The sequence below is a fragment of the Sus scrofa genome, chromosome 9 (assembly GCF_054392235.1).
Source record: "Sus scrofa isolate SSC_HxYL_T2T_F1_AM1 chromosome 9, Sscrofa_HxYL_maternal_Yorkshire_Landrace_v2.0, whole genome shotgun sequence".
Taxonomy (NCBI): domain Eukaryota; kingdom Metazoa; phylum Chordata; class Mammalia; order Artiodactyla; family Suidae; genus Sus; species Sus scrofa.
In genome coordinates, this window is record NC_139391.1 from 22,759,723 (window position 1) to 22,783,812 (window position 24,090).

Consider the following 24,090-nt stretch of genomic DNA (forward strand, 5'->3'; position numbering starts at 1 on the left):
ATGTAGGCCCATTTAAACATTGAAGAAAACTGAACTTAGTGCATATAAAATGTGTTTTTTAGGGTATCATGCAATAGAATTGCTTATAAATACTAATTTAAAAAAACCAAAGACATAAGTAACAGGAATGAAAGCTAAAGGCACACATGATCATGGAACAAAATAATGGGATCCTAAATAACACCAAGTGCAGCCTTCTGAGCAAAGGCAGTAAGACTTCCACTTTGCCCCAAGATCACTGCATTTATTTTGGTTTCCAGCTTTAAAAGGGATACAAGGAGGCCGTGTCAAACTGCAGCCAGCTTGATTCAGTGGTTTGGAATGTGGGCTCTGGAATCTGATACCTGGGTTCAAACCCAAGCTCTTACTATTTACTAGCCATGACTTTCAGCCAGTTACTTCACTTCTCACTGCCCCTGCTCCCCGACCTGGACAACGGGAATAGTAGCAACAACAACCACAGTAATCATAGCCATGATGGTAGTAATAACCTGCGCATTTTGCCAGAGTTGTCGGGATCAATCAATAGCAAGATAAGTGTTTGATAAATATTAACTATCAATTTATTCCAAGCTGAAAGTTCAGAATAAGGCTGAGACTTGAACAGAATTCAGAGGAGACGAACTCAATTTCCATGGCCTCCAGAGTCACAGACTTTCAAATCGACTCAAGTAAAATAGATTCTCTTTCAAAAGAGGAATGACTCTGTAAAAATTAGAGTTTCCCCAAACAGAATGGGCTTTTCAGAATTTATTTATTTTAGGGAGACTCAAGGAGCCTTGGTCAAGATTATCTTTTGAGCTTCCTTCAAAATTTGAGATTCTATAAAAACAAAGTTGACCTTGGAAAGTTATATGAAGTAATTCTTCCTTCTTACTACAAAAGTCTGCTTATATAAGGAAACCAGTCAACAACTTCAGATTGCCTCATCATTGAAATAAAAAATTTTCTAAAATCTCTAAATTTTCTAAAATCTCTAGCCCTCTCTGGACTAATGGAATTCTTGAAAATAAAATATGTTTACATTTGGAAAACATGCAATCTAAAATTTCCTCTAGTCCTTCTAAGATTTTTACTTTTTTTTTATTTTATTTATTTATTTATTTTTTTCTTGTCTTTTTAGAGCTGCATTCACGACATATAGAGGTTCTCAGGCTAGGGGTCGAATCAGAGCTACAGCTGCTGGCCTACGCCACAGCCACAGCAACACAAGATCCCAGCTGCATCTGTGACCTGCATGGCAGCTCACAGCAATACCAGATCCTTAACCTACTGAGCAGGAGCCAGGGATTGAACCGGCGTCCTCGTGCACTGCAGTCGGGTTCGTTACCACTGAGCCACAATGGGAACTCCCCAGCTGAGATTTTTTAAATTTTAAACTAATTACCAATGCGAGGAGACTAAAGATGATATATTATTACATTCTCTTCTCTACCTTATTATAGCATTTAGCACTGATGAAGAAAGAAGCAAGCAGTCATTTTCTGTTCAAACCTAAAGCATACTATTTATCAAAAATCTCAACGTAAATGCAAGAAGCTTGTTTTGCATACCTGCACTTTACCTGTATAACCAAAAGCTAAAAAATGAAATTTTCAAGGTATTTCATAAATGTCTAAGTCCTCAACATTGGCACAAATAATAACTTCAACAAATTTACTTATAGATAGTTCCTTTAGCCTTAAAAAAAGAGCATTTGGAGAAATGCTCCATTTTGAGAAAGCTGTAAGATTTATTGGTAATCATTTTTCCCACACCAGAAGCATAATCTATCTAGCTTTATTAAAAGTTAAACTTCATAGGGTTATAAACTTTTAGTTATAAATTCTAGGGATCTAATATACAAGCAGGGTAACTACAGTTAACAATACTGTATTATATACTTGAAATTTGCTAAGAAACTAGATCTCAAATGGTCAGACCAGAAAAAAAAAGAGGTAACTATACATATGAAGTGATAGATGTGCTAATGCACTTGTACACTTTAAATATACACAGTTTCCACTGTAAACGAACTACAGGGGAAAAAAATAAAATCATCTAAGAAAAAAATATAAAAATAAAAAATAAGTATACACAGTTTCATGTGTCAATTTTACTTCAATAAAAAATTAAACTTCAAAGAAAAATGTGCACTCTAGAATGCTTATATCATACACAACACATTTCGGTCTTAGAATAATTTTCTTCATCTTTATCGATAATAGGTAAGGAACTATTAATTCAGTTGGTGTAGTATTGATTATATATAACTTATTCTGTAGAGGCCTTTCATGATTTCTTTATATAAATTAAAGTCACTTTCTGTTTACGACCCTTATTTCTACAAAAGTGAAATCAAAATTCAAATATATCTTGTTTTGCTTCCAAAAGAAAATAGTAAAAAGAACTCTTAATACTCTGTCAACTTCAGAAGTCTGTTTAAACTTCTGAACCTTTAAAAAAAAAATGACTCTATTTTGAATAACAAAGAAAGAGATTTTTTTCAGAGTTTTAATTTAGTACAACATAAAGGCAAAATGATGTATAACTAATTATACTACAAATTATTGCATTCTTCTCTCATTTGTTACAGCTGGAGAGACAGAGGAAGAGAGAACAATCTGAGAGAAGTAAAGATATTAACCTTTTTTAAAAAAATCTTAAGACAAAATTTTTAGAAGTACAGAACACTCAAAAAAAAAAAAAAAAAAAAAAGAGCCTAATAGTAAAACAATATGAGTTTTTGAGCCAGAAATGTCTAGCTTTGAATCCAGGATCCATCACTTAAGTAACCTTTGTCAAGTTATGTACTCTCTTGAAGCCTGTGTTCCTAACTGTAAAGGGGCTTGAACAATATTATTTATCCTAATAAAACGATTATCCTTTAATAATAGTAAGCATTATGCAAATGTTTTAAAGTAGTATTATCAGTAGTAGTGCATCTGTTTACTCATAGTCCATTTTATGGTAATAGCTCTGGACAGGCCATTTAAAGAACAGAACATAAAGTAGGTTTTTTCCACCAAGGGTTTCTCCTTGTCCTAACGCTCTGCAGAATGTGTTAGCCCCACAAGGGGAAAAGAACAGAACCCAGAGCTTCCACCCACTGTGGCCCTCTTCCCTGCATGGAAGGAAAGGCTAGCTGCAAGTCAGGATCATATGTGGCCATGTTTCAAGTGTTCTAAATACATTCCGGAACCATGGTACAGAACAAATTGAACCAGAACATAGGAGATAAAGACTCATGTAACACTTCGGTCTAAACCAGTGGCCTTCAAAATTGGGGGGAAATGTTTTGAACACGCACCATGAAATAAACATCTAATTTATGTGTAAGACTTATTGTATTGACAAAGTACACTGTGAAACATTCTGAAGAAAAAAGTAACAGCAGGTCTGAACCTTTCTGCAAATACTGTTTCCCTGGAAACATTTTGGGGTAAGATAAATGGGGTGTGTCAGCTGAGTTACAGCCAGCATTGTTCACTACTGGTGGAACACATCTGGACCAGGAGGAGGATGTATGACCTCAGCATTCAGACGCAGTGGGCCCTAAGCCACTGAGGTCTTCCTTTGAGGAGACTTGGACTGTTATAAGACACTGGTTCCTGTGGAGCAAGAGTCTTACCCAAGGCCAGGTGGTCCTCGTCTATCCAGATGGTCTCCTCATCTTAAAACTAAGTTACCACTTGGGAGGTAAAAGGGAAGGTGGAAAATCTTTCCTGAACATCTAAAGGGACTCCCACTGAAGAAGCACCTGACAATATCCTAGTAACATTCTATGTCTCCTGTCCTGTATCCATTTGAGCCTGAGGGCAGACAGCCTATTGTGCCATATTAGTGTGAGTGTCAAGACAAAAACCACAAGTCTACCCTGATTATCATGCAGACATACGCACACACAAAAAGATATTATTCACCTCCTCTAACCTAATGAATTATTTTAAGTACCATACATTCCAGCCCAGGTGCTTTTCATAGTATACTATTGATACTCTTTGATACTATTCTTTTTAACAACTTGAGATACTCTCTCTTTTGTCCTTGTGATTTTTCTGGTGTTTTTGACAGATCCTTGTCTTCTGTCTCTGTATATCTTTGGCTTTCTCAGTAAACATTAGTGCCCCTGGATCTTTTGGAACTGACAACTGGTAACTACTGTTACAAACTCTGCCTCAGCAAGACATAAGGAATTCCGGAAAACATTAAATATCTTCTTGAAGTTCTTCAGTTCCTACTAATTTTATTTTAGAGCTTATCAGAACATGACTAAAGGGTTTTTTTTTTTTAAACTGCAACATTGTGGGAGAAGTAACTTTGTCTTTCAATTTTAATACAATTTTATAGTAGTTTCAGCAAAACATGCTACTGTCAAAAATAGAACTGTTTCTTCCATTTTGACACTACCTTCAAGTCCAAGTAAACAATGTTACCACTTCCAATGAAAAATTCTATAGATGTATCTTTCATTACTCCATTTATAGGCAGGTCATGGTTTTAAAAATATTTAAACTTACCCTGAAACATGTAACATCAGCAGCATGTAGAAGACAAAGAAGAGATTATGAGTATACCAGAAGATGTCATAGTTAGAAACTCTGAAAAAACAAATAACTTAATTTCAATGCCACTTGACATTCCATCTCACTAAAAATCCTGCATCCTTTCAAACACATGTTACAAATGAAAGTTAAAATATGAGTTCATTTGAGATTTATCTATTAATGTTAAACTCTTATTAACACACCATTGCAGAGAGAATTGACAAAAAAAATTACACATAGCACTTTATCATTTTGATGATTCTTTGTATTTCAAACAAAGATACATGGAAAGAACTAAACTCAGGTGTTTATTTTAAAGTTATTATGATGTAAGGCTAAGGAGTAAGAAGTAGTCTGCTAAGATGTTCTTCTGTTGTCCTTTTTGTCAATATTTTCAATTTTCAAATAATTTCTGAAACAACTAATATTTCTCTCCCAATATGCATTTTGAGAGTAGTTCAAAGGAAATTCAAATAGAGAGAAATTAAATAGATATTCATTAAAATTTTATGTTATGTTCCTGGACAGTGTATATAACTTTAAAGTAACACCTTGTGCTCCTGCCCTGGTGGAAGATAAACAGAGTGTGAAGCAGTAGGGGTATAAGAAACACAAGCCACAGAATGTTTGAGAGAAGTAAAAAGATTAACAGTTACTTTATTTCATATGTCTGGGTAGAATCTTGGAGGTGAGGGCAGGTATTTGTAAAAGCTTAGATAATTCTGCTACAACCCCTAGAACTTTTTAGAACCCCTAATGTAGGCAATAGCCAATAGATTCACTATTACTTCATTCACAGTGTTTGCTATCATGAACAAGGTCACTAACATCCTTGTAACATGTGCCTTTCTATACATGTTACACATACATGTTCTATACATGTTTTTGAATCTAAATTTCTAGAAGTGGGAGTTCCCATCGTGGCTCAGTGGTTAACAAATCCGACTAGGAACCATGAGATTGTGGGTTCAATCCCTGGCCGTGCTCAGTGGGTTAAGGATCTGGCGTTGCCATGAGCTGCGGTGTACATTGCAGATGTGGCTCAGATCCCACATTGCTGTGGCTCTGGCGTAGGCCGGCGGCCACAGCTCCGATTCAACCCCTAGCCTGGGAACCTCCATGTGCCACGGGTGCAGCCCTACAAAAGACAAAAAAATAAATAAATTTCTAGAAGTGGAATCATGACATCAGGGGACACACATTTTGTAAGGCTTTTGACGCCCACTGCCCATTGCTCTCTGAAACATGTTTATCAATTACGAACCCAAAGGTTGGGCAGGAGGTTCTGTTTCCCCAAAGTCAGACTCCATTCTACAAATCTTCAGTATTTTGCAGAAGTGGAATTGGGTGTTATGTCATTTGTGTGATACTCACTTTCAAGTCTCCTATGACTTACCCATTTCTATAGCACATTTCTCAATTGTTGTGGGCAAAGTATTCAAATTTTAAGAATGTACTATCCATAGAAGTGTAATAATATTCCCAATGACGTTTACCTTGCAATTTTTATAATGTATACTGACATTCAGGAGTTTTACTTCTCATATTTTTAGATAGTTAAATATTTCCTATATTTTCATTAGTCCATTATGAAAGCTGATAAATATGCACTTAAAGTTTCTTCTGTATTTTTAGTGGCATAATTTTTAGTTAACTCGGTCATTTATCTAGAATTCTATTCACTTAAGCCTTACTTTCCTCATAAGTTTGTAATGGCACCTTTATTACTTATTGGGTTCTTACATAAAGCAAAATCCTTTATAGAGCTTTCTGTCAACTGTCATTTAATTCAATGTCTTGGTCATTTATCCAAGTAAGTCCTTCTCTGCTTTTTTTTTTAAATTGACGTACAGTTGACTTATAATACTACTTTAATTCCAGGTGTACAACATAATAATTTCCCATTCTGTACAGAAGCATAATGGTTTTAGTGTTTAGTAAGCCACACCCCGCTTTTATCCTGCTTTGCAACATGTACTTGGATGTTGGGTTTTGATTGGAACTTCAACAAAACTATAAAATAACTGGGGAGGAATTCCATTTTGGCAGTACAGTCTTTACCCAAATCTCTATTCATTTCTCTCAGTGAAGTCCTGTCTTTTTATATTACTTTCACTTAATTTCTTAAGTTTATTCTTAGATATTTTGCTTTTGTTGTAATCATGAGTGGTATCACTTTATCTTATTAAATCTTAAACTGGTAATAGCTATTATATGTAAAAACTATTTGTTTTGTACTCATTTGCGCATTTCAACTCTTTGACTTAGTATAACACTAATTTTCCCACAATTCTCTTGAATTTTCTGGCTAAACAAGTGTATCTACTTTTCTGAAAACAATGGTAGTTTATTGTTTTATTCTTTCTAATAATTATATTTCATTTCTTAACATATGTAAATGGTAAAATTTTAAATATTACTTTGGCTTTTTCATAATTTTTGTAGGACTATATGTCATTTTTCACTGGTAAGTATGATCTCAGTTCTGGTTTTTATATTCTTTAATTTTACAAAGGAAACTAATTTTTTTAACTCATTATTTTAATCCAGAATTAGAGTTCAGGTTAAATAACTGCCATTTTAAAATCTATTGAGATGAAAATATATTTTGTATTCCTCTCATTTGTTATCAGGATATCCTGCATATTTTAATAGACTCACTCATATTGAACCATCAGTGAATTACTAGACTATATTCAGCTTTTAGAAATCGAACATTAGAGTGATATTTATTCCCTTAATTCCTCATTATAACACTTTATTCCTTACTGGTAAGGAGAAATATAGGATTATCTTCACGATCCATTTAAGAATTCCATGGTTCTCACAATAAAGCACGGAGAAAAAAAGAGTTGGCTTTACAATCTCCTTTAAACAAACAAACGAAAAAAGCCCTGAAGATTAAGAGACATTTACTAAATTGGTTATGAGCACAAATGTAATGGCTAATCGAGAACCGAAGTCACACTTTATATTTCATTTTTCAAAACTACCTCTCAGTTAAGAATTTTTTTCTAGATATAGAACATTCATACATCTTCAGTCTTATAAATAAATATATCAGATTCTTACTTTTCCTTCAAGAACTCCTAAAACTGAAAAAAAAAATTTTTATAAAGTCTTTACCTAATCAAAATTAAAAAAAAAAATTGGCACCTTCATGCACTAATGTTAGAAACTGGGAGGTTGGGATTGGCATAGACACACACTATACACAATATTAATTGGTAACAAGGACCTACTATATAGCTCAGGGAAATCTATTCAATACTCTCTGATAGCCTATGTGGGGAGAGAATCTGAAAAAGAATGGATATATAAGCATATGTACGACTGATTCACTTTGCTGTACACCTGAAACTAATGCAACACTGTAAGTCACCTATACTCCAATAAAATTTATTTTCAAAAAAGAAATTTACCTTTCTGTAAGGTGATTTTTAATTCTTAGGAAAACTCTTAAAAGTATGTTTACCCCTTTGACCCAGTCATTCCACATCTAGTTATTTTTTCCTAGGACATAATGGCAAAAGTATGCAAAGATATATGGATGAAGACGTGTGTTTCAGAACTGGATACAACCTAAAACATCCAACAATAGGGGACTGGAAAATAATATGTATATTTACATGGTTATATGCTGTGCAGTCAGGAAAGAGAATGATAAAGAAATATTTATTCATGTGAAACATGTTCGTAACACAGATTTAAGTTAAAAAGCAGATTTAAAATAGTATGTATAAAATGATCCTGCTCGGGAAAAATACATAAATATATGAAGGGAAAGAGAGATCAGGGGAGGAAAGGGAGAGAAAGAGAGTGATTTGGGTGGAAGTGGGAGATGGGAAATGAATAAGCAAGAGCAAAAAGGATTAAGTCCGTAAATATAAACACCAGAAAGTGTACCATGTTAATTTCTGAGTAGTGAGTTACTTTATGATGCTTTGGGGACGTGTGTAGGTGTGCAGAGATGTGTTTAGAAGCCCAAGGAGAGACTCACTTGAGTATGCTGTTGGGCAAAAGTGTGTGTGTGTGTCTGTGTGTGTGTTTCCACTAAAGCTCACATCTCAATAAGCAAAATGACTGGAGATTTTTGTGAAGTAAATACAGCATTTACTTTTTGCTTTCTCAACCAAAAGGTCTGACCAGAAATGTAAGACACTGGAAATTATTATGAAAAGCAGAATGGAGCCATCAGAAAGAACATGAGAAAGAGCTCGTGAAAATGTTTATCTGCAATTCCTCAAAATCTCTTAACTGGAAGAATAAATGTGAATGCAATTATTTCCGATTATTTCAGCAGATATCAATGAACCAGGCTTCCAAAGGTTTGCGTAGAATACTACACTAAATTTCAGTAACACAGGCTCAGCGGAAACAGATCTGTCTAGCGTCCATGAGAACATAGGTTGGATCCCCAGCCTCACTCAGTAGATTAAGGATCCGGCATTGCCATGAGCTTCGGTGTAGGCTGTAGGCATGGCTCAGATCTGGCATTGCTGTGGCTGTGGTGTAGGCCAGCGGCTACAGTTCCAATTTCACCCCTAGCCTGGGAACCTTCATATGCCACAGGTGCAGCTCTAAAAAGACAAAAAAAAAAGAAAAGAAATTACAGCAACACAAAGTCATATCAGGAAGTGTGCTATATTTTAAGTGGTATATTCTTGTGCATACACATTGAATTTAATCTCAAGTTTCACAGACACACTATGCTTCAAAAGGATGACCCTGAAGAACTCAAATTTCCCCAATCATCAGAAAGTCTCCATACACAATTTCTGACAACCCAGGATATTTGACTAAAAGAGATTTTTCAAAAACAGGAAATGATACACAGAAATGCCTCCGTCTCCCTCTTAGTTTTTTGTGTAAAAAAAAAAAAAAAAAAAAAAAGGTCCAGGAACCACCCTATTGCATTGGCTAAGCATTTGGATTAATCAAGAAAGTTTCTACACATGAAAATGAAGATAACCTGAAAGAAGTCTAAATAATTTGACAAATAAACATCAAAATAATGGCTCTGACACTCACCGTATGGCATATGTTGAAGCTGTAATCATCAGGAATAGCACCAATACCATGCAGACCCCTGTCAGGCCAGGAACTGTAAAAATGTACATAAGTACGTCTTAGCTTAAGCCCAACAGAGAAAAAAAGTGCAAAAAATTATTACCTTGAAATTCAAAGTACTATGCTGCTCTGTGGGAAGCCCGATTCAAGTCGTGTATCTCCTCATATGTTCCTTCTCCAAAAAGGCTTTTTTGAATGAGCATTAGTGTCAAGGTACGAAGACAAAGCAGAGTTTTCCACCTTTGACAGAAGGACCCATTTTTGTATTTCCAAATATTCCACTCAGAATGGTGACTATGTGCATACGTTTACAGGTACGTGCTATACAAAATGTCAATATTTATTTATTTATTTATTTATTTATTTTTATAGTGCAGATTTATTTATTTTTTTTTTTGTCTTTTTTTTTTTAGCTATTTCTTGGGCCGCTCCCGCGGCATATGGAGGTTCCCAGGCTAGGGGTCCAATCGGAGCTGCAGCCACGGCCTACACCAGAGCCACAGCAACGTGGGATCCAAGCCGCGTCTGCAACCTACACCACAGCTCACGGCAACGCCAGATCCTTAACCCACTGAGCAAGGGCAGGGACCGAACCCGCAACCTCATGGTTCCTAGTCGGATTCGTTAACCACTGCGCCACGACAGGAACTCCCAAAATGTCAATATTTAATTCGACACGACAGGAGTGATACTCAACACCCTTCCCGCCTTGGTTTCCTCCATCGCAGCACTAAACCCGCCTTACTCTCTCCTCCTCTCTTTGATGGAACTAGTAACTCCTTCGCTTTGAATTTCAAAAGATTTCTTTTGGGCATCACTATCTAGAATACTTTTCAAGAAAAAAAAAAAAATCTAAACCTTTCTAAAAAACGGCAACTTCAAATGTAGAACAAAAAAATGGTGAGGAGTTCCCGTGGGGGTTCAGCCACTAACGAACCCGACCAGGATCCATGAGGACATGGATTTGAACGCTGGACCTACTCATGAGGTTAAGGATCTGCCATTGCCATGAGCTGTGGTGTAGGTCGCAGACGCAGCTTGGATCTTGCTTGCTGTGGCTGTAGTGTAGGCCGGCAGCTGTACCTCTGATTTGACCCCTAGCCTGGGAACCTCCATATGCAGCAAGAGTGGCCCTAAAAAGACAAAAAAAAAAAAAATGGTGAATTTCAAGAAAAAAGTTATGGTACTGATGTTTCAAGAACATGTACAGACATATATTTCCTCTTAATATGAAAAATATGCTGAAATAAGTGCTTCTGATATTATGTAACACTCAATTTTTAAGCGTCCGAACATGTCAGTTTTCAAAATTCATATGGACATCATAGATTGTGACAAATTAGCGCGAGGTCATCTAGCACATCCAGAGCAAACAGGGGATATGCCATATTAAAAAGAGTGAAAATCACAAAGCCTCCTCTCATCTAATCTTATTATTATCAAATAAAATCCTTTCCATAAGTTACCTTTATGGACTCTCATAATCACACAAGCAACAATAAGTACTAAAGGACCTAGCTCAGAGATTCCATCTTAAATCTTTGCAGACAAGGTATCAAGACAAGTCTGTCTCCAAAAGTACAGACATCCTCCCACTCCTCTTGCCAAAGAACCACCTATGAAACAGAAGGGCCATCATGGATTGTAAGCCAGTAGCAGAAGCCAACTAGCTGGATACACTATAACAATACTGACATGCACTATTAGGATCACAGAGGGTTTAGAATCATTGGAAAATAACATTAGAAACCCCAGTGCAGTAGAAACAAGTTTCCACTTGTAAAGGGCCACATGGGAAATAAGGCAGTTGGCTTTGGAACTTAACACTTGAGTACTCTCTGTTTTTTCACTCTTTCCAATACAGAGGTTTGGAAACCTAACAAACTTGGCTTCCCCTGAGGTGCTTATTAACCCAAATCATCTTTTCTCTATACTCCTTTCACAGGGTACTCTCTTTCCCATCATTTTTCCCACTGCCCCAGATAAGGACCTAATTCCCCACGATTACAGAAGAGGGAGATAACTACACTAGTTCACACTAAAGAACTAATAGCACAGAAAAATACTATTTGAAAAAAACAGCATGCCTCAAAATGACCAAGCCTTTCCAATCCCAACTATTCAGCTCCCAAAACACAAACATTTATCCACCCAAATGTTCAAAAATGGTCATTGCCACTTTATTTTTAATATTCAAGGTCTTTAAACAATTCAAATCTCCATCAACAGATGAATGGATAAACAATTGTGGTATTATCTAGAACCTGGAAAATTAATCCGCAGTTTAAAAAAAAGCCACAAACTGCTGGTACGCATATATGCTGATATGCATATACCTATGCATATATGACAACACAGATAAATCACAAAATTAACAGACTGAGTGTAAAAAGTCAGATCTCCCTCCTCCATAAAAAATTGCAAAAGAATATAAGCTCTATGATTCCTTTTATAGACTCTCTAGAAAATTTAAAGTATTCTTTAGTAATAGAAAACAGATTCACAGCTAGGAAGGATAGAAAGCAAGATGCATTATGGAAGGGCACAAAAAACTTTTTAGGATGATGGATTTTGACCTCAGTGTCTCATGTGTATCCATATGTCAAAGCCAATCAAATAGCATGCTTTACATATATACATAATTTAGAATACTTCAATTATAACAATAAATTAAAGGATGAAAAAAAGAAGGCCTGTCTTCAAGTAATTAAAAAAAAAAATCCTTATTTGACCAAATGAGTAAATAAATGATGGAATCCCAGATGGCTCTATAATGTGAAATTTATGGTCGGAAAGGCCATTCCAATAATTTTATTGAGCCTTCATGGATGTCTACTGTGCCCACATACGAGGTAGTCCTGAACATGCCATGATTAGTTATGGAAAGTCTGCAAATCACTTCATCAGAAGGACACCTGAAAAAATGGAGTATGTTTAGAATACAGGCATCATTTCCAAAGGCTGTTATTTGAACATTAATTCCTTGAGGTATTAATTTCTATTACTCAAAAAAGCTACAATCGTTCCTTGAATAGCCACAGTGCACATTAATGTAAAGAAGCACTAAAGTCAAAAAACCAATTTAAATTTGAACAGATACTTCCTCAAACATTTAACTAGAGCATTCCTTTTAGAGCAGAACAAGGAAAACATATTGGAAAGACAGGCTGAAATAGCTGATCTCAGTCGTTTGAATTCAAGATGAAGTAGAGGCCCAGACAGCCTGGAGCATGTATGTATATTCTGGGATTATGGTCCTATTCCTGTCCTTTAGGCCAAACCCCAATCTCAACCTCTTCTTCTCTGTAGAAGATAATATGAAAACAAAGTTCTTATTTATTTCCCTTAAATTGATTCATATGAACCAAAAAAATACATTGATTCACACATAAGGTTTTGTTTTTCTGCTTTTTGTCCCTTCGACTTCTCATCCAATGCTTAAGGATTAAATAAAAATATGTTTTCAATAAGCAAAGCTGTAAACAAAACTAAACTGTGTTCCAAAGGAGACATGGTAAAGTGTGTACTTTGCAAATGGCAAATATCATACAGAAATGTATATACATAAATAAATCTGAATATACAGTTGTGATCTGTAGGAGAAATCACCTGAATTGTTTTCATTTTTCAATAAAATTGATTCAAAAATTGATTCAAAAGGAACACAATGCATCTGGCAGAGCCATGCCTCAGTTCCATGAGCAATTCTGATCCTTAATAAAGTAGTACAGCCAAGGAGTTCCCGTCATGGCGCAGGGGTTAATGAATCTGACTAGGAACCATGAGGTTGTGGGTTCGATCCCTGGCCTTGATCAGCGGGTTAACAATCCGGCGTTGCCGTGAGCTGTGGTGTAGGTTGCAGACGCGGCTCGGATCCCGCGTTGCTGTGGCTCTGGCGTAGGCTGGTGGCTACGGCTCCGATTCGACCCCTAGCCTAGGAACCTCCATATGCCCATATGCGGGAGCAGCCCAAAGAAACAGCAAAAAGACAAAAAAAAAAAAAAGTAGTACAGCCAAGCCTTATGATAGACCATCTCCTCTATACAATTATCCATGTCCCTGAAATACATACTAAAAATTTTCCCAATAGTTTACTTTTCATTATTAAACATGTAAGGTTGAGAAAAAGAAAAAAAAATAATTAAGAACTATACTAACATCAGGGCAAAATTTTGAGATGTTCAAAGGTGCTTTAATAAGTTAAGAGCCTAGACTGAGATTTCATGGACAATATGCTTGAGAAGGGAAAATAAATCACTAATGAAAAAGGAGACACATTTCAAGAAAAATAACTTATTTTCATGACTGTTTATCCTCCTCTTTATAGGTTTTAATGTCACAACATATCCCACTAAATTACTGAATTATAAGAACTACACTGATACTCGGAGTGCTTGGTGTTTCTTTCCAGCTCCTTGAGGACAAAAACCTATTCTGTAAGTGTTATGTCCAACAGTACTTGCCACAGCAGTGGGCACATAGTGGGTCCTCCATAAGCATATGGCATTATGTTATCTTCATTGAAAGAATGTATGAAAGGCCAACGCATTTGCTCACTTTTACTCTTCATTCATTTGAACCCTGACTCGTTGCCCAGTCCCTCTGTTTTCACTGCAACTTCATGCTTGAACCTCTAATCCTTTGTTCTGATATGCCAATTTTCCTTATGTTATGTTTACATCTAAATGCTGTATAATTTGATGATTATTATTTTCAAAGACTTTCCTGAATCTTCTGAAGGACCAATGAATAACAACTTACCAGTTGTGAAGAGAAGTTTTCTGGGATCCTGAGAAAAAGGGGGGAAAAATTGACAAATAAAACAGTGATAATATAAAATTCTATAAGGAGTCTGCCAGAGATAAGAGCCGTATATTAGGTATGTAAGATACTGCTGTCCCAATGGAATATGAGAGTCCCACCTGAGTTTCATAATGTTTTCACAATGCTAGAGAAGACTGTAACATGTACAAAATCCAACTGCAAGAAATTTATCCATCTGAAAGAGGAAAAATGTTAGATGAGGAGTCAGAAGGCCTAGGCTTTCATCTTAATGGCTAATTATAAGCCGGCGGCAGTGGCCTGAAGCCCACTCTTTGACCATTCTGAGACTTCATGTCTTCAGCTATAATGTGGGAACACTAATATACACTCTGTCTATCACAACTGCCAAAATGCACCTACAAAGTGTCAAGACATGAGAAATAAAAGTGATGAAATATTATGTAGAGGGGGTTATACCATGTAAATTCAGTGCAAAGAATACTGAGAACTGGAGTTCCCATTGTGGCTAAGTGGTTAACAAATGCAACTAAGAACCATGAGGTTGCGGGTTCGATCCCTGGCCTTGCTCAGTGGGTTAAGGATCCAGCATTGCCATGAACTCTGGTGTAGGTCACAGATGCGGCTTGGATCCCGCATTGCTATGGCTGTGGCTGTGGTGTAGGCCGGAGGCTACAGCTCTGATTAGACCCCTAGCCTGGGAACCTCCATATGCCATGAGTTCGGCCCTGGAAAAAAGACAAAAAAAAAAAAAAAAAAGAATACTGAGAACTAAAATGTCTCAAATGCTACTGTGAGAAATAGTAATGATATTTAAATAAAGAGGAAAGCTTCCTGCTACTCAGAAATATAAAATATTAATATTGTTACTATAATATTTCCTTTAAAATACATACTTGTGGTGTAATAGACTGAAGTCAACTCCCTTTCTATCTTCTGGAAAGCTGAGATCAACTGCCAGGAGAAGGTGGATTTAATTTTTCATCCTAATGGTGCCCAATATTATACAACTTCAGAATTTCTTTCCTTATGTTTCCATTGAATCTGGAGTCAGGCCAGGCTATATACAAAGCAGGAAACCATTTATAGGATATAATTTCAGGGTCCTTGAATAAGGGTCATTTGCCCAAGAATAGCTCCTCATTCGACTTAGATCAAAGGACTTCTACCCCTGGTGTAAGAAACATGATTAAAGGCTAATCTAGAGTAACCTCATACATAAATAACTAGCAAAAACATAAGATGGGCTGAACAAAGTGGTAACACCAGAAATGTGAATGAATAGCTATGGAAACTGAGAGGATGGAAAAATTCATGTTGCCAAGGAATGAAGACAAAATATAAGAGGAAGAGACTGTTTCACAGATGACGAAATGAGGCCATCAAGAATGCACCACCATCACAAACTGGAGGATGAAGGGGTCACTGGAGATACGGAGAAGTCAGAGAAACCCAAAGCAAGAACAAAAAGGTGCATGGCACTAACCCATCCTTTTCAAAGACAATTCACAGAATATACCCGTTTATATATGTAGTATCTGTGTGTATGTATGCGTGTATTTTTTCACCTTTATCCAACATGTGGCCTAGTACCTACTAGGTACTCGAAAATATTTATTAGAAGAAAGAAGAGGAGGAGGAGAAAAGGAAGATATGAAAGATAGGAAAGAAGGAAGGACAAAAAGGGAAAATGTAAACGAAAATGAGTTACCATTTTTCACCCATCAGATCGGCCATGTTTTTTCAAAAAAACAAGTGGTGTAAAAATAAACATTCTGATAAAATTGGTGGAGTGTGTCGACTGGAGAAGCTTTTTTGGAAGGCAACTTGTCCATCAAAACAAAAAGTGTGCAAGAGTTCCCATCGTGGCTCAGTGGTTAATGAACCTGACTAGCATCCATGAGAATGTGGGTTTGATCCCTGGTCTCACTCAGTGGCTAAGGATCCAGCATTGCCATGAAATGTGGTGTAGGTCGAAGATGCAGCTCAGATCCTGCACTGCTGTGGCTGTGGTGTAGGCCAGAAGCTACAGCTCTGATTCAACCCCTAGCCTGGAAACCTCCATATGCCATGAGTGTGGCCCTTTAAAAAAAAGAAAAAGACCAAAAAAATCTGCATACCTTTGAAACCAAAATTCTACTTTCATGAATCTGCCTAGCAGAAGCATACCAAAAAAAATTATTGACATGCAGTTCATGACCAAAACTTGTAATCAAGCTAAACATCTGTGAATAAGGAAAGGCTCAAAGGGATGAGGTAGATGTATATTTTCTGATACAACAAGCCACAATACATATATTTATGGAAATAAGTAAATTGCTGAAGAATATGTATCATAAAATACCACTCACAACATCTTAAAAGAAAATATAGAATCGCTAACCATGGCTATTTCTGGAAGAGAAGCTTTCACTTTTCATTTACTTGGGAATTTTAAAATATTTTACATTGAGCATAATTTCTTAAAGTGGAATAAATTTAATAACTAGAAATGTTGAAATGACTAAAAATACTGGAATATTAAGTAATCATAAATTACAATAAAATGATAAAAATCATTATAGTGATTGAAGACATGTGAATTATAAAGCAAAAGAGAGATGCAAAGAAGGAAAAGATTTAAAAAAGGAAACTACAAGGCAGGACTAGCACACAAGTGGTCCCCCGTGATTTGGGCAGAGGGGGACAGAGCGATGGGGAAGGGGTAGGAGACAGGCAGAGTGGGGTACCTGGTCTGAAGTCATTGCATGTGATGAGCTCCCACTGGCATGCTAAGGAGCTGGGCTTGTCTGGGGTTTTGGTGTTGGGTGCACTGTACGATCACCTGCTGTGCTCTAAAAAAATATTAACGCCTGGCCCTAACTCAGATCAATGAAATTACATGGGTGTTTTTTAAAAAACAAACAAACAAAAAACTAGTATCATCAAGGGATTTGTCCAGGGCTGCTTGTTCTTTTTGTTTTGTGATGGAGTAGGGACGATGGGGAGCCATCTATTAAGTCACTAGCAGCCTTTAGCAGAACAGGGTGGGGTTCTGATCACCGAGGACACGTCCCGCTTCTGTGCTGAGGCAGACTTGGCTTGGGGAATCAAAGGCAGCCTGAGGACACTGTAAAAAGTGCTGAGCCACAGAGACCTAACCAGGGCTGTGTATGTGCTTGCCCTGGGCTCTGGCCTGGCATCCCACGTGGACAATTTCATTTCAAGGGCAGCTCCACGTGGAGAAAAGCACCCCTAAATCAGCTATTGCCCCGCAGAGAATTCAGTTCAAGATCACCTATTCTAAGGAATAAAAACAAAATAAAACAGAGTGAAGTCTTAGAACTTTAAGTTAAATCAACTGATGGTCCAGGATCCTCAAAGAATCAATCTTCTTTTCTGCCTTTTCCCCCAAGCACAGCGTCTGAGTTACTGAAGGATCTTCCCCTGAAAAGGCACTGCTGACAGTCTCCACTGAGTGATAAGAATTAGACAAAAGCTGTTGGGAGGCAGACAGCAGGCCTGAGTGGCAACCATCAGGACCCTGCAGAATATAAAAAGTAGACCCTCTCCGAACTTTCATTTTCAGCAGGAGAGACTGTGAAACAGTAATTACCTCCATTTTCTATTGAAAGGGAATAAAATTCCACTTGACAAGTGCATTTTAAAAGCATTCAAAAGGAACGGCAAGGTACAAATTTTCTATGAAAATCACAGACCCTTCTTAGTCATCTCAGGCAAGTGAAAGGAAGATGAGAAGACAGAGACCACCCACCTCGTCTCGGTATCTGGCGGCATTCAGTTCAACGAAATCCTCGCGATAGTTCACGGAGAAGTTGAGGGCGTTCACCAGGTGGGCAGCCACGTGCACACCTACAGAATCACACCAGGCTCGAGTCAGTGGGGTTGCCGGATGTGCCCTGTGCTAGAGGACTCAGTTCCTCGCCTTAAGTAAATACAGGGTCACACTGTGACAGCCGTATGCACAATAAAACGTTCAATTACGAGGGAAGTTTTAAAAGCACAAAGAATCGTAAATATAGGCAGTTTTAGGATGAGAAAGCACGTAAAGAAAGAGAATTTTCAAAGTCGGGAATAGAATAACCTTAGTAAGTCAGGGTTAGAAACACACAAGCACACATTTATGTATGTAATAACAGGGGCGTTTATTTAATTTTTTTATTTAAGCAGCTCCCCTTATTCACTGTTTCACTTTCCGAGGTTTCCGTTACCTGCAGTCAGCTGCCGTCTGAAAACATGAAATGGAAAATTCCAGAAATAAACAGTTTCTAAGTTTTAACTTTTGTGCTCTCCTGAGCGTGATGAAATCTCTGGCTATCCCACTCCCTCCCAGTGGGAATGTAAATCATTCCTTTGTCCAGCACATCCCACCTGTGAGTCATGTAGTAAACAGCCTGATTATCAGATCAACTGTCGGAGGTACCAGTGCTTGTCATTGAGCAGCCCTCATTTTACTTAAGAATGGCCCCACACTGCAAGAGCAGTGATGCTGGCAATTCAGATATGCAGAGAGAAGCTATAAAGTGCTTCCTTTAAGTGAAGATGTCAAAGTTCTTAATAAGGAAAGAAAAAATCCCGTATGTTGAGGTTGCTAAGATCTATGGTAGGAATGAATTGTCTATCCAGGAAACTGGGAAGAAAAAAAGAAATTCCTGCTCACTTTGCTGTTCCACCTCAAACTGCAGAAGTTACTGGCCACAGTATATGTTTGTTAAGATGGAAAAGGTAGTAAATTTGTACCCTAAGATATTTTGGGAGAGAAGTGGGACCACGTTCATGTAACTTTTATTATAGTATATTGTTACAATTGTCATATTTTATCATTAGTAACTGTTCATCTCTAACTGTGCCTAATTTATAAATTAAACTTTATCATGGGTATGTTTGTTTAGGGAAAAACACAGTATCTATAGGATTCAGTACTAAGCTCAGTTTCAAGCATCCACTAGAAAGTATAAGGGGATAAGGGGAAACTTGTATTTTAAATTTTCTACATCTTTCACCTCTCCCAAAGCTCCAAACCTGTTATATAATCTGGTATACCTCACTAACACTCAACCTAAAATACAGACCCACTAAAAGGCTTTAACCAGTTGACATTTTTCATAATCCACAGATTCAAGTCATAGGGTCTAAACCCAATAGCAAAAGTGTCAGCAACCATTTCATGGGACAACAACTCAGGAAAATAATAATCACCATTTAATAACCTAACTACGAGGCACAGTAAAAAGCAGTCAACAGACTCAGAACTTATACCAAAGATAACAATGTTTGGAAATTACTAGAGTTGAAGCCAAATTCATTTGGCATGGCCAGGGAAAAGGGTTCCAAAGTAATAAAGAGTGTCTAGGTGAGACTCAACTATGGCACAGGTATAAAGCATTATTAAAATCGGGAACTTGGGCTTATCAGACACAACTTAGAATAGATGCACAAGGAGATCCTGCTGAATAGCATTGAGAACTTTGTCTAGATACTCATGTTGCAACAGAAGAAAGGGTGGGGGAAAAAATGTAATTGTAATGTATACATGTAAGGATAACTTGATCCCCTTGCTGTACAGTGGGAAAATAAAAATAAATAAATACATAAATAAAAATAAAATAGAATAAAACATTATTAAAGCAAAACTGTCTGGGTCCTATAGCTTCAGCATGTCTAAAATCTACAGGAGAGTTCCTGCTGTGGCAAAGTGGGCTAGAGATCTGGCATTGCCATACTATGGTGTAGGTCACAACTGTGGCTCAGATTCAATCCCTGGCCCAGGAACTTCCATATGCTGTGAGTGTGGCTGTAAATAAATAAATAGATAGATAGATAAATAAATCTTTAGGGGGAAAGATCCCTTTGTTTTATTTTATTTTGTCTTGTCTTATCTTATTTTTTGCTTTTTAGGGCTGCACCCATGGCATATGGAAGTTCCCAGGCTAGCGGTCAAATTGGAGCCTCAGCTGCTGGCCTGCACCACAGCCACAGCAATGCCAGATCCAGGCCATGCCTGTGACCTACACCACAGCTCACAGGAACACTGGATCCTTAACCCACTGAGCGAGGCTAGGGCTCAAACGCACATCCTCATGGGTACTAGTTGGGTTCACTTCCACTGAGCCACAACAGGAACTCCAGATTCCTTCATTTTCAGTGAAAAGTTGACATGCTAACTACATAGCTCATGGCTCAAAAGTGCAAAAGCATCCTTAAAGGAACTGTCATTGTTTCTAAATTCCACCCCCCCAAAAAAAAAAAATCCTAGCTAACAGATGTATGAGATACATCCTTAAGGGACACATTCACCTTCCTTAAAAGAATTACAGGTTTCTAATTAGGTTAAAAGAATTCAAGGCTTCTAATTATAGGCAGCAGAGAGAAAGTGATGCACTTTGTATGGATTTTCTCATTTAATTCTTGTAACAAAGAATGAGGGAGTTAGAGTCATCCTTATTTTACAGATAAGAACACTAAGGTTAAGAAAGGTTAACGTAGCTAAGATCAGACCCCTGATGAGTGACAGAATGCAAACCTAGAAACACTGGATCATTCGTGGCAATACTCGACACCATCTCAGTCTCTTGGTTTTTCTCTAATGGACCAGACTATTTGGACACAATGACAGTTTAGAAGAAATCAAATTACAAGTGTGCCAACATTTCCTGCTCTTCCTTCATTTTTGACCTGTACCTCTCTCTAATCGAACCTGACCCTTGCCACACCCTTGGGCCTCATCTCATCCTGGACTCTTACTCCATCCCCAGCCTTGGGCTATACTGGAGTCTTAAGCCCATCCCTGAGTCTCTCCCATCTCCCATCTCCAGAGGTGGGAAGTACAAATGGTAAGATGCTCAGGCATAAAACCCTGGGAAGATGCCTCTTTCAACAACACTTGGCAATTTTTTAAAAGCTGAAAGTTTAATAATTTCCTGGTAACAGCTATACCAAAACACTTTTGATTCAAAATAGCTGTCCACAAATATCCAGATCAAATGTCCCTAGTATCAAAACACCTATCGCCTATCAAATAATGACCAAATAGAAATGTCAAGTGCTATACCATTGAAATAACTTACCCCGAGAGTGTAAATTATAATAACTAATTTTATCCTAAAAACCTCACATGCATGTTCTCATTTTGGTCTTAAAACCATGAGGTAGGTGCTACTGTCAATCCATTTTATAAGCAAAACAACAAACTGAAGATCAGAGAGATTATGTCACACCCTAAGGCAGAGGGACAGCTGTGGATAGATCCTCCACGACCCAAGTCCAGAGTCCATGCATTTAATCAATACATGTATTACTTCCTGCTTCAAAAATTTGAAAAGTTACCATATAAACGCTCAGGATAAAAATTTATTTTAGGAATTCCCGTCGTGGCGCAGTGGTTAACGAATCCGACTAGAAACCATGAGGTTTCGGGTTCAATCCCTGGCCTTGCTCAGTGGGTTAAGGATCCAGGTGTTGCCGTGATCTGTGGTGTACGTTGCAGATGCGGCTCGGATCCCGCGCGCTGCTGTGGCTGTGGCAAAGGCCAGCAGCTACAGCTCCAATTCGACCCCTAGCCTGGGAACCTCCATATGCCATGGGAGCGGCCCCAGAAAAGGCAAAAAGACAAGAAAAAAAAAATTTGTTTTAAAGTGACTCTTAAAAACCAAAAAATTCTCACTTCATATTTTAACTTGGAATTGAGCAGGATAAATTTCCACAAATTTTAACATTTGCTCTTCTACCCAAGTGTTAATATCAAAGAAACACTCAAAAAATAAAATTTTGATGGAATCATATCCTATGAATGCACATTTCACATTCCAATTTTCATGCATTTGAACTATCATATCATTACTTAGAGGTTAAAAATTATAGCCTCCTTCCAATCTTTCTAAATGAAAATTACTTTCTAAATTACTTTTAGAAAACAACTATTACCAGCTTGAGAGCCAAACTTTGCACACTATAATGTAAAATATATATAGACACATTATTTTTTTGTCTATGACACATCTATTTTCTGTAGCACCACGAGATAAACCTCTTCAAACACACGGATGAGAAAACTAAGCTATATAATAAGAAAACAAGTTGGTGACAGTGAGTGATTTATAAACAATAAAAAATACCATTCATAAAATGTGCTATTCTAACATAATATTGAATATGTTTTGGTTTTCTCACCTGAAAAAATACAGATAGTAACACCACAGGTTATATGGAATGTTCTACTTTTATCCAACAGTCTTCTGGTTCTCCTGCTTGGAACCTAAATAAAAATCATTTGATATGGTAAAAATGATGCAGTAAATAGGATATATGCACAAAGTTTTGGAAATATTGGCAGAGGCTTATTAATTAAAAATTGTGGGCATTCCCGTCGTGGCTCAGTGGTTAACAAATCCGACTAGGAACCATGAGGTTGCGGGTTCCATCCCTGGCCTTGCTTAGTGGGTTAAGGATCTGGCGTTGCCATGAGCTGCGGTGTAGGTTGCAGACACAGCTCAGATCCCTCGTTGCTGTGGCTCTGGCGTAGGCCGGTGGCTACAGCTACAATTGGACCCCTAGCTTGGGAACCTCCATCTGCCCCATGAGCAGCCCAAGAAATGGCAAAAAAAAAAAAAGAAAAAGAAAAAAAAATTGTTGAGATGAAGTATGATATACCTATTTGGGAACACCCAAACCATTAAAGATAATGTGAGAAGCTGATTGTGAAGAAAGATGTGCAAGATATACTGTTAGGTAAAATAGTTATAACACATAAACTACACTATGATCCTGTATTACTTAAAATGAATGGCATTATATGATAACATATTTGCAGGCATTTACCCCAAACAGCAATTGTGGTTGTTCTGGCAGAGCAGTATGAGAAGAAACCTTCACTTATTACTTTGCATATTTCTGGAATTTTAATTTTATAATATATATGACTTTCTTTGGGGGTCAAAAATAAGATTATTTTTAAAAGAAGCAATTGCATCTACAGGTTTAAATGCCTGGTTGATCTTATACAAAAACGAAATGTCAAGCATCTTTGAAAACCTATGTTTCACATTAGGGGACAATTCTTTAAGACTATTAAATACTGAGAGACTCAGGTGGGCACTTTTCATTTCCTGCCATTTATCTTCGCTTTCTTCCCACCAAGTCAATGGCCAGCCACAGGGATCAAATCCTCGCATTTTACCATAGCTGGCAACCTAGAGAACGTGTTATTTCCCCCAATTACTGCATTAAAAATAAAGAGTTTCTAAATATAATTCTGTGAAAAGGTTGAGAAGTTTTACCGCAGTAAATCCACTCACATGAACCTCACAGAACATCAAGTGACCTCATGTTAACAATTCCTTTTAAAACATCCTATCAATTCAGCAGTACCTAACAAACTGAAGTGAAGGAGGGAATAAACACACACGCATACACATGCACACACAGATAAGAGAGGACAAAAACCAATTTCAGTTGAATTTTAACTTTCAAAGGGCTCTTCTACTTTCTTAAATCCTTTGTTTTACAGCACTTGATATCTTACATGACATCACGTCTTAAGACATCTATGGCAAGCCGTCTACATGGCTCAAACCAGGTGTGTGTTTTAAGAAAGCAATTGCCACCAATATTAGTCATCCTGGGCATTGATCAAAAGTCCAGGAGTTCCCGTCGTGGCGCAGTGGTTAACGAATCCAACTAGGAACCATGAGGTTGCCGGTTCGGTCCCTGCCCT

General features: G+C 37.3%; 1 protein-coding gene across 26 annotated transcripts in view; it reads right to left on the bottom strand.

Annotated features, from left to right (window-relative positions):
• The window catches only part of NOX4 (NADPH oxidase 4), a 148,530-nt gene that overhangs the window by 96,523 nt on the left and 27,917 nt on the right, over nucleotides 1–24,090 (bottom strand). For 16 of the 26 annotated variants that reach the window (XR_014814878.1, XR_014814876.1, XR_014814877.1 and 13 more), the window contains exons 4-8: nucleotides 22,548–22,632; nucleotides 18,133–18,230; nucleotides 14,358–14,385; nucleotides 9,558–9,630; nucleotides 4,500–4,580 (exon numbers count right to left, since the gene is read on the bottom strand). Coding sequence is in view for 21 of the 26 variants with exons in the window: in XM_084975630.1 (XP_084831756.1) it covers nucleotides 4,500–4,580; nucleotides 9,558–9,630; nucleotides 14,358–14,385; nucleotides 18,133–18,230; nucleotides 22,548–22,632 (365 nt within the window). In the remaining 5 variants the exon portion in view is untranslated. Of the gene's footprint in view, nucleotides 1–4,499; nucleotides 4,581–9,556; nucleotides 9,631–14,357; nucleotides 14,386–18,132; nucleotides 18,231–22,547; nucleotides 22,633–24,090 lie in introns of those variants that run through there. The other 10 variants (XM_084975634.1, XM_084975638.1, XM_084975637.1 and 7 more) reach the window with 2 other exon arrangements.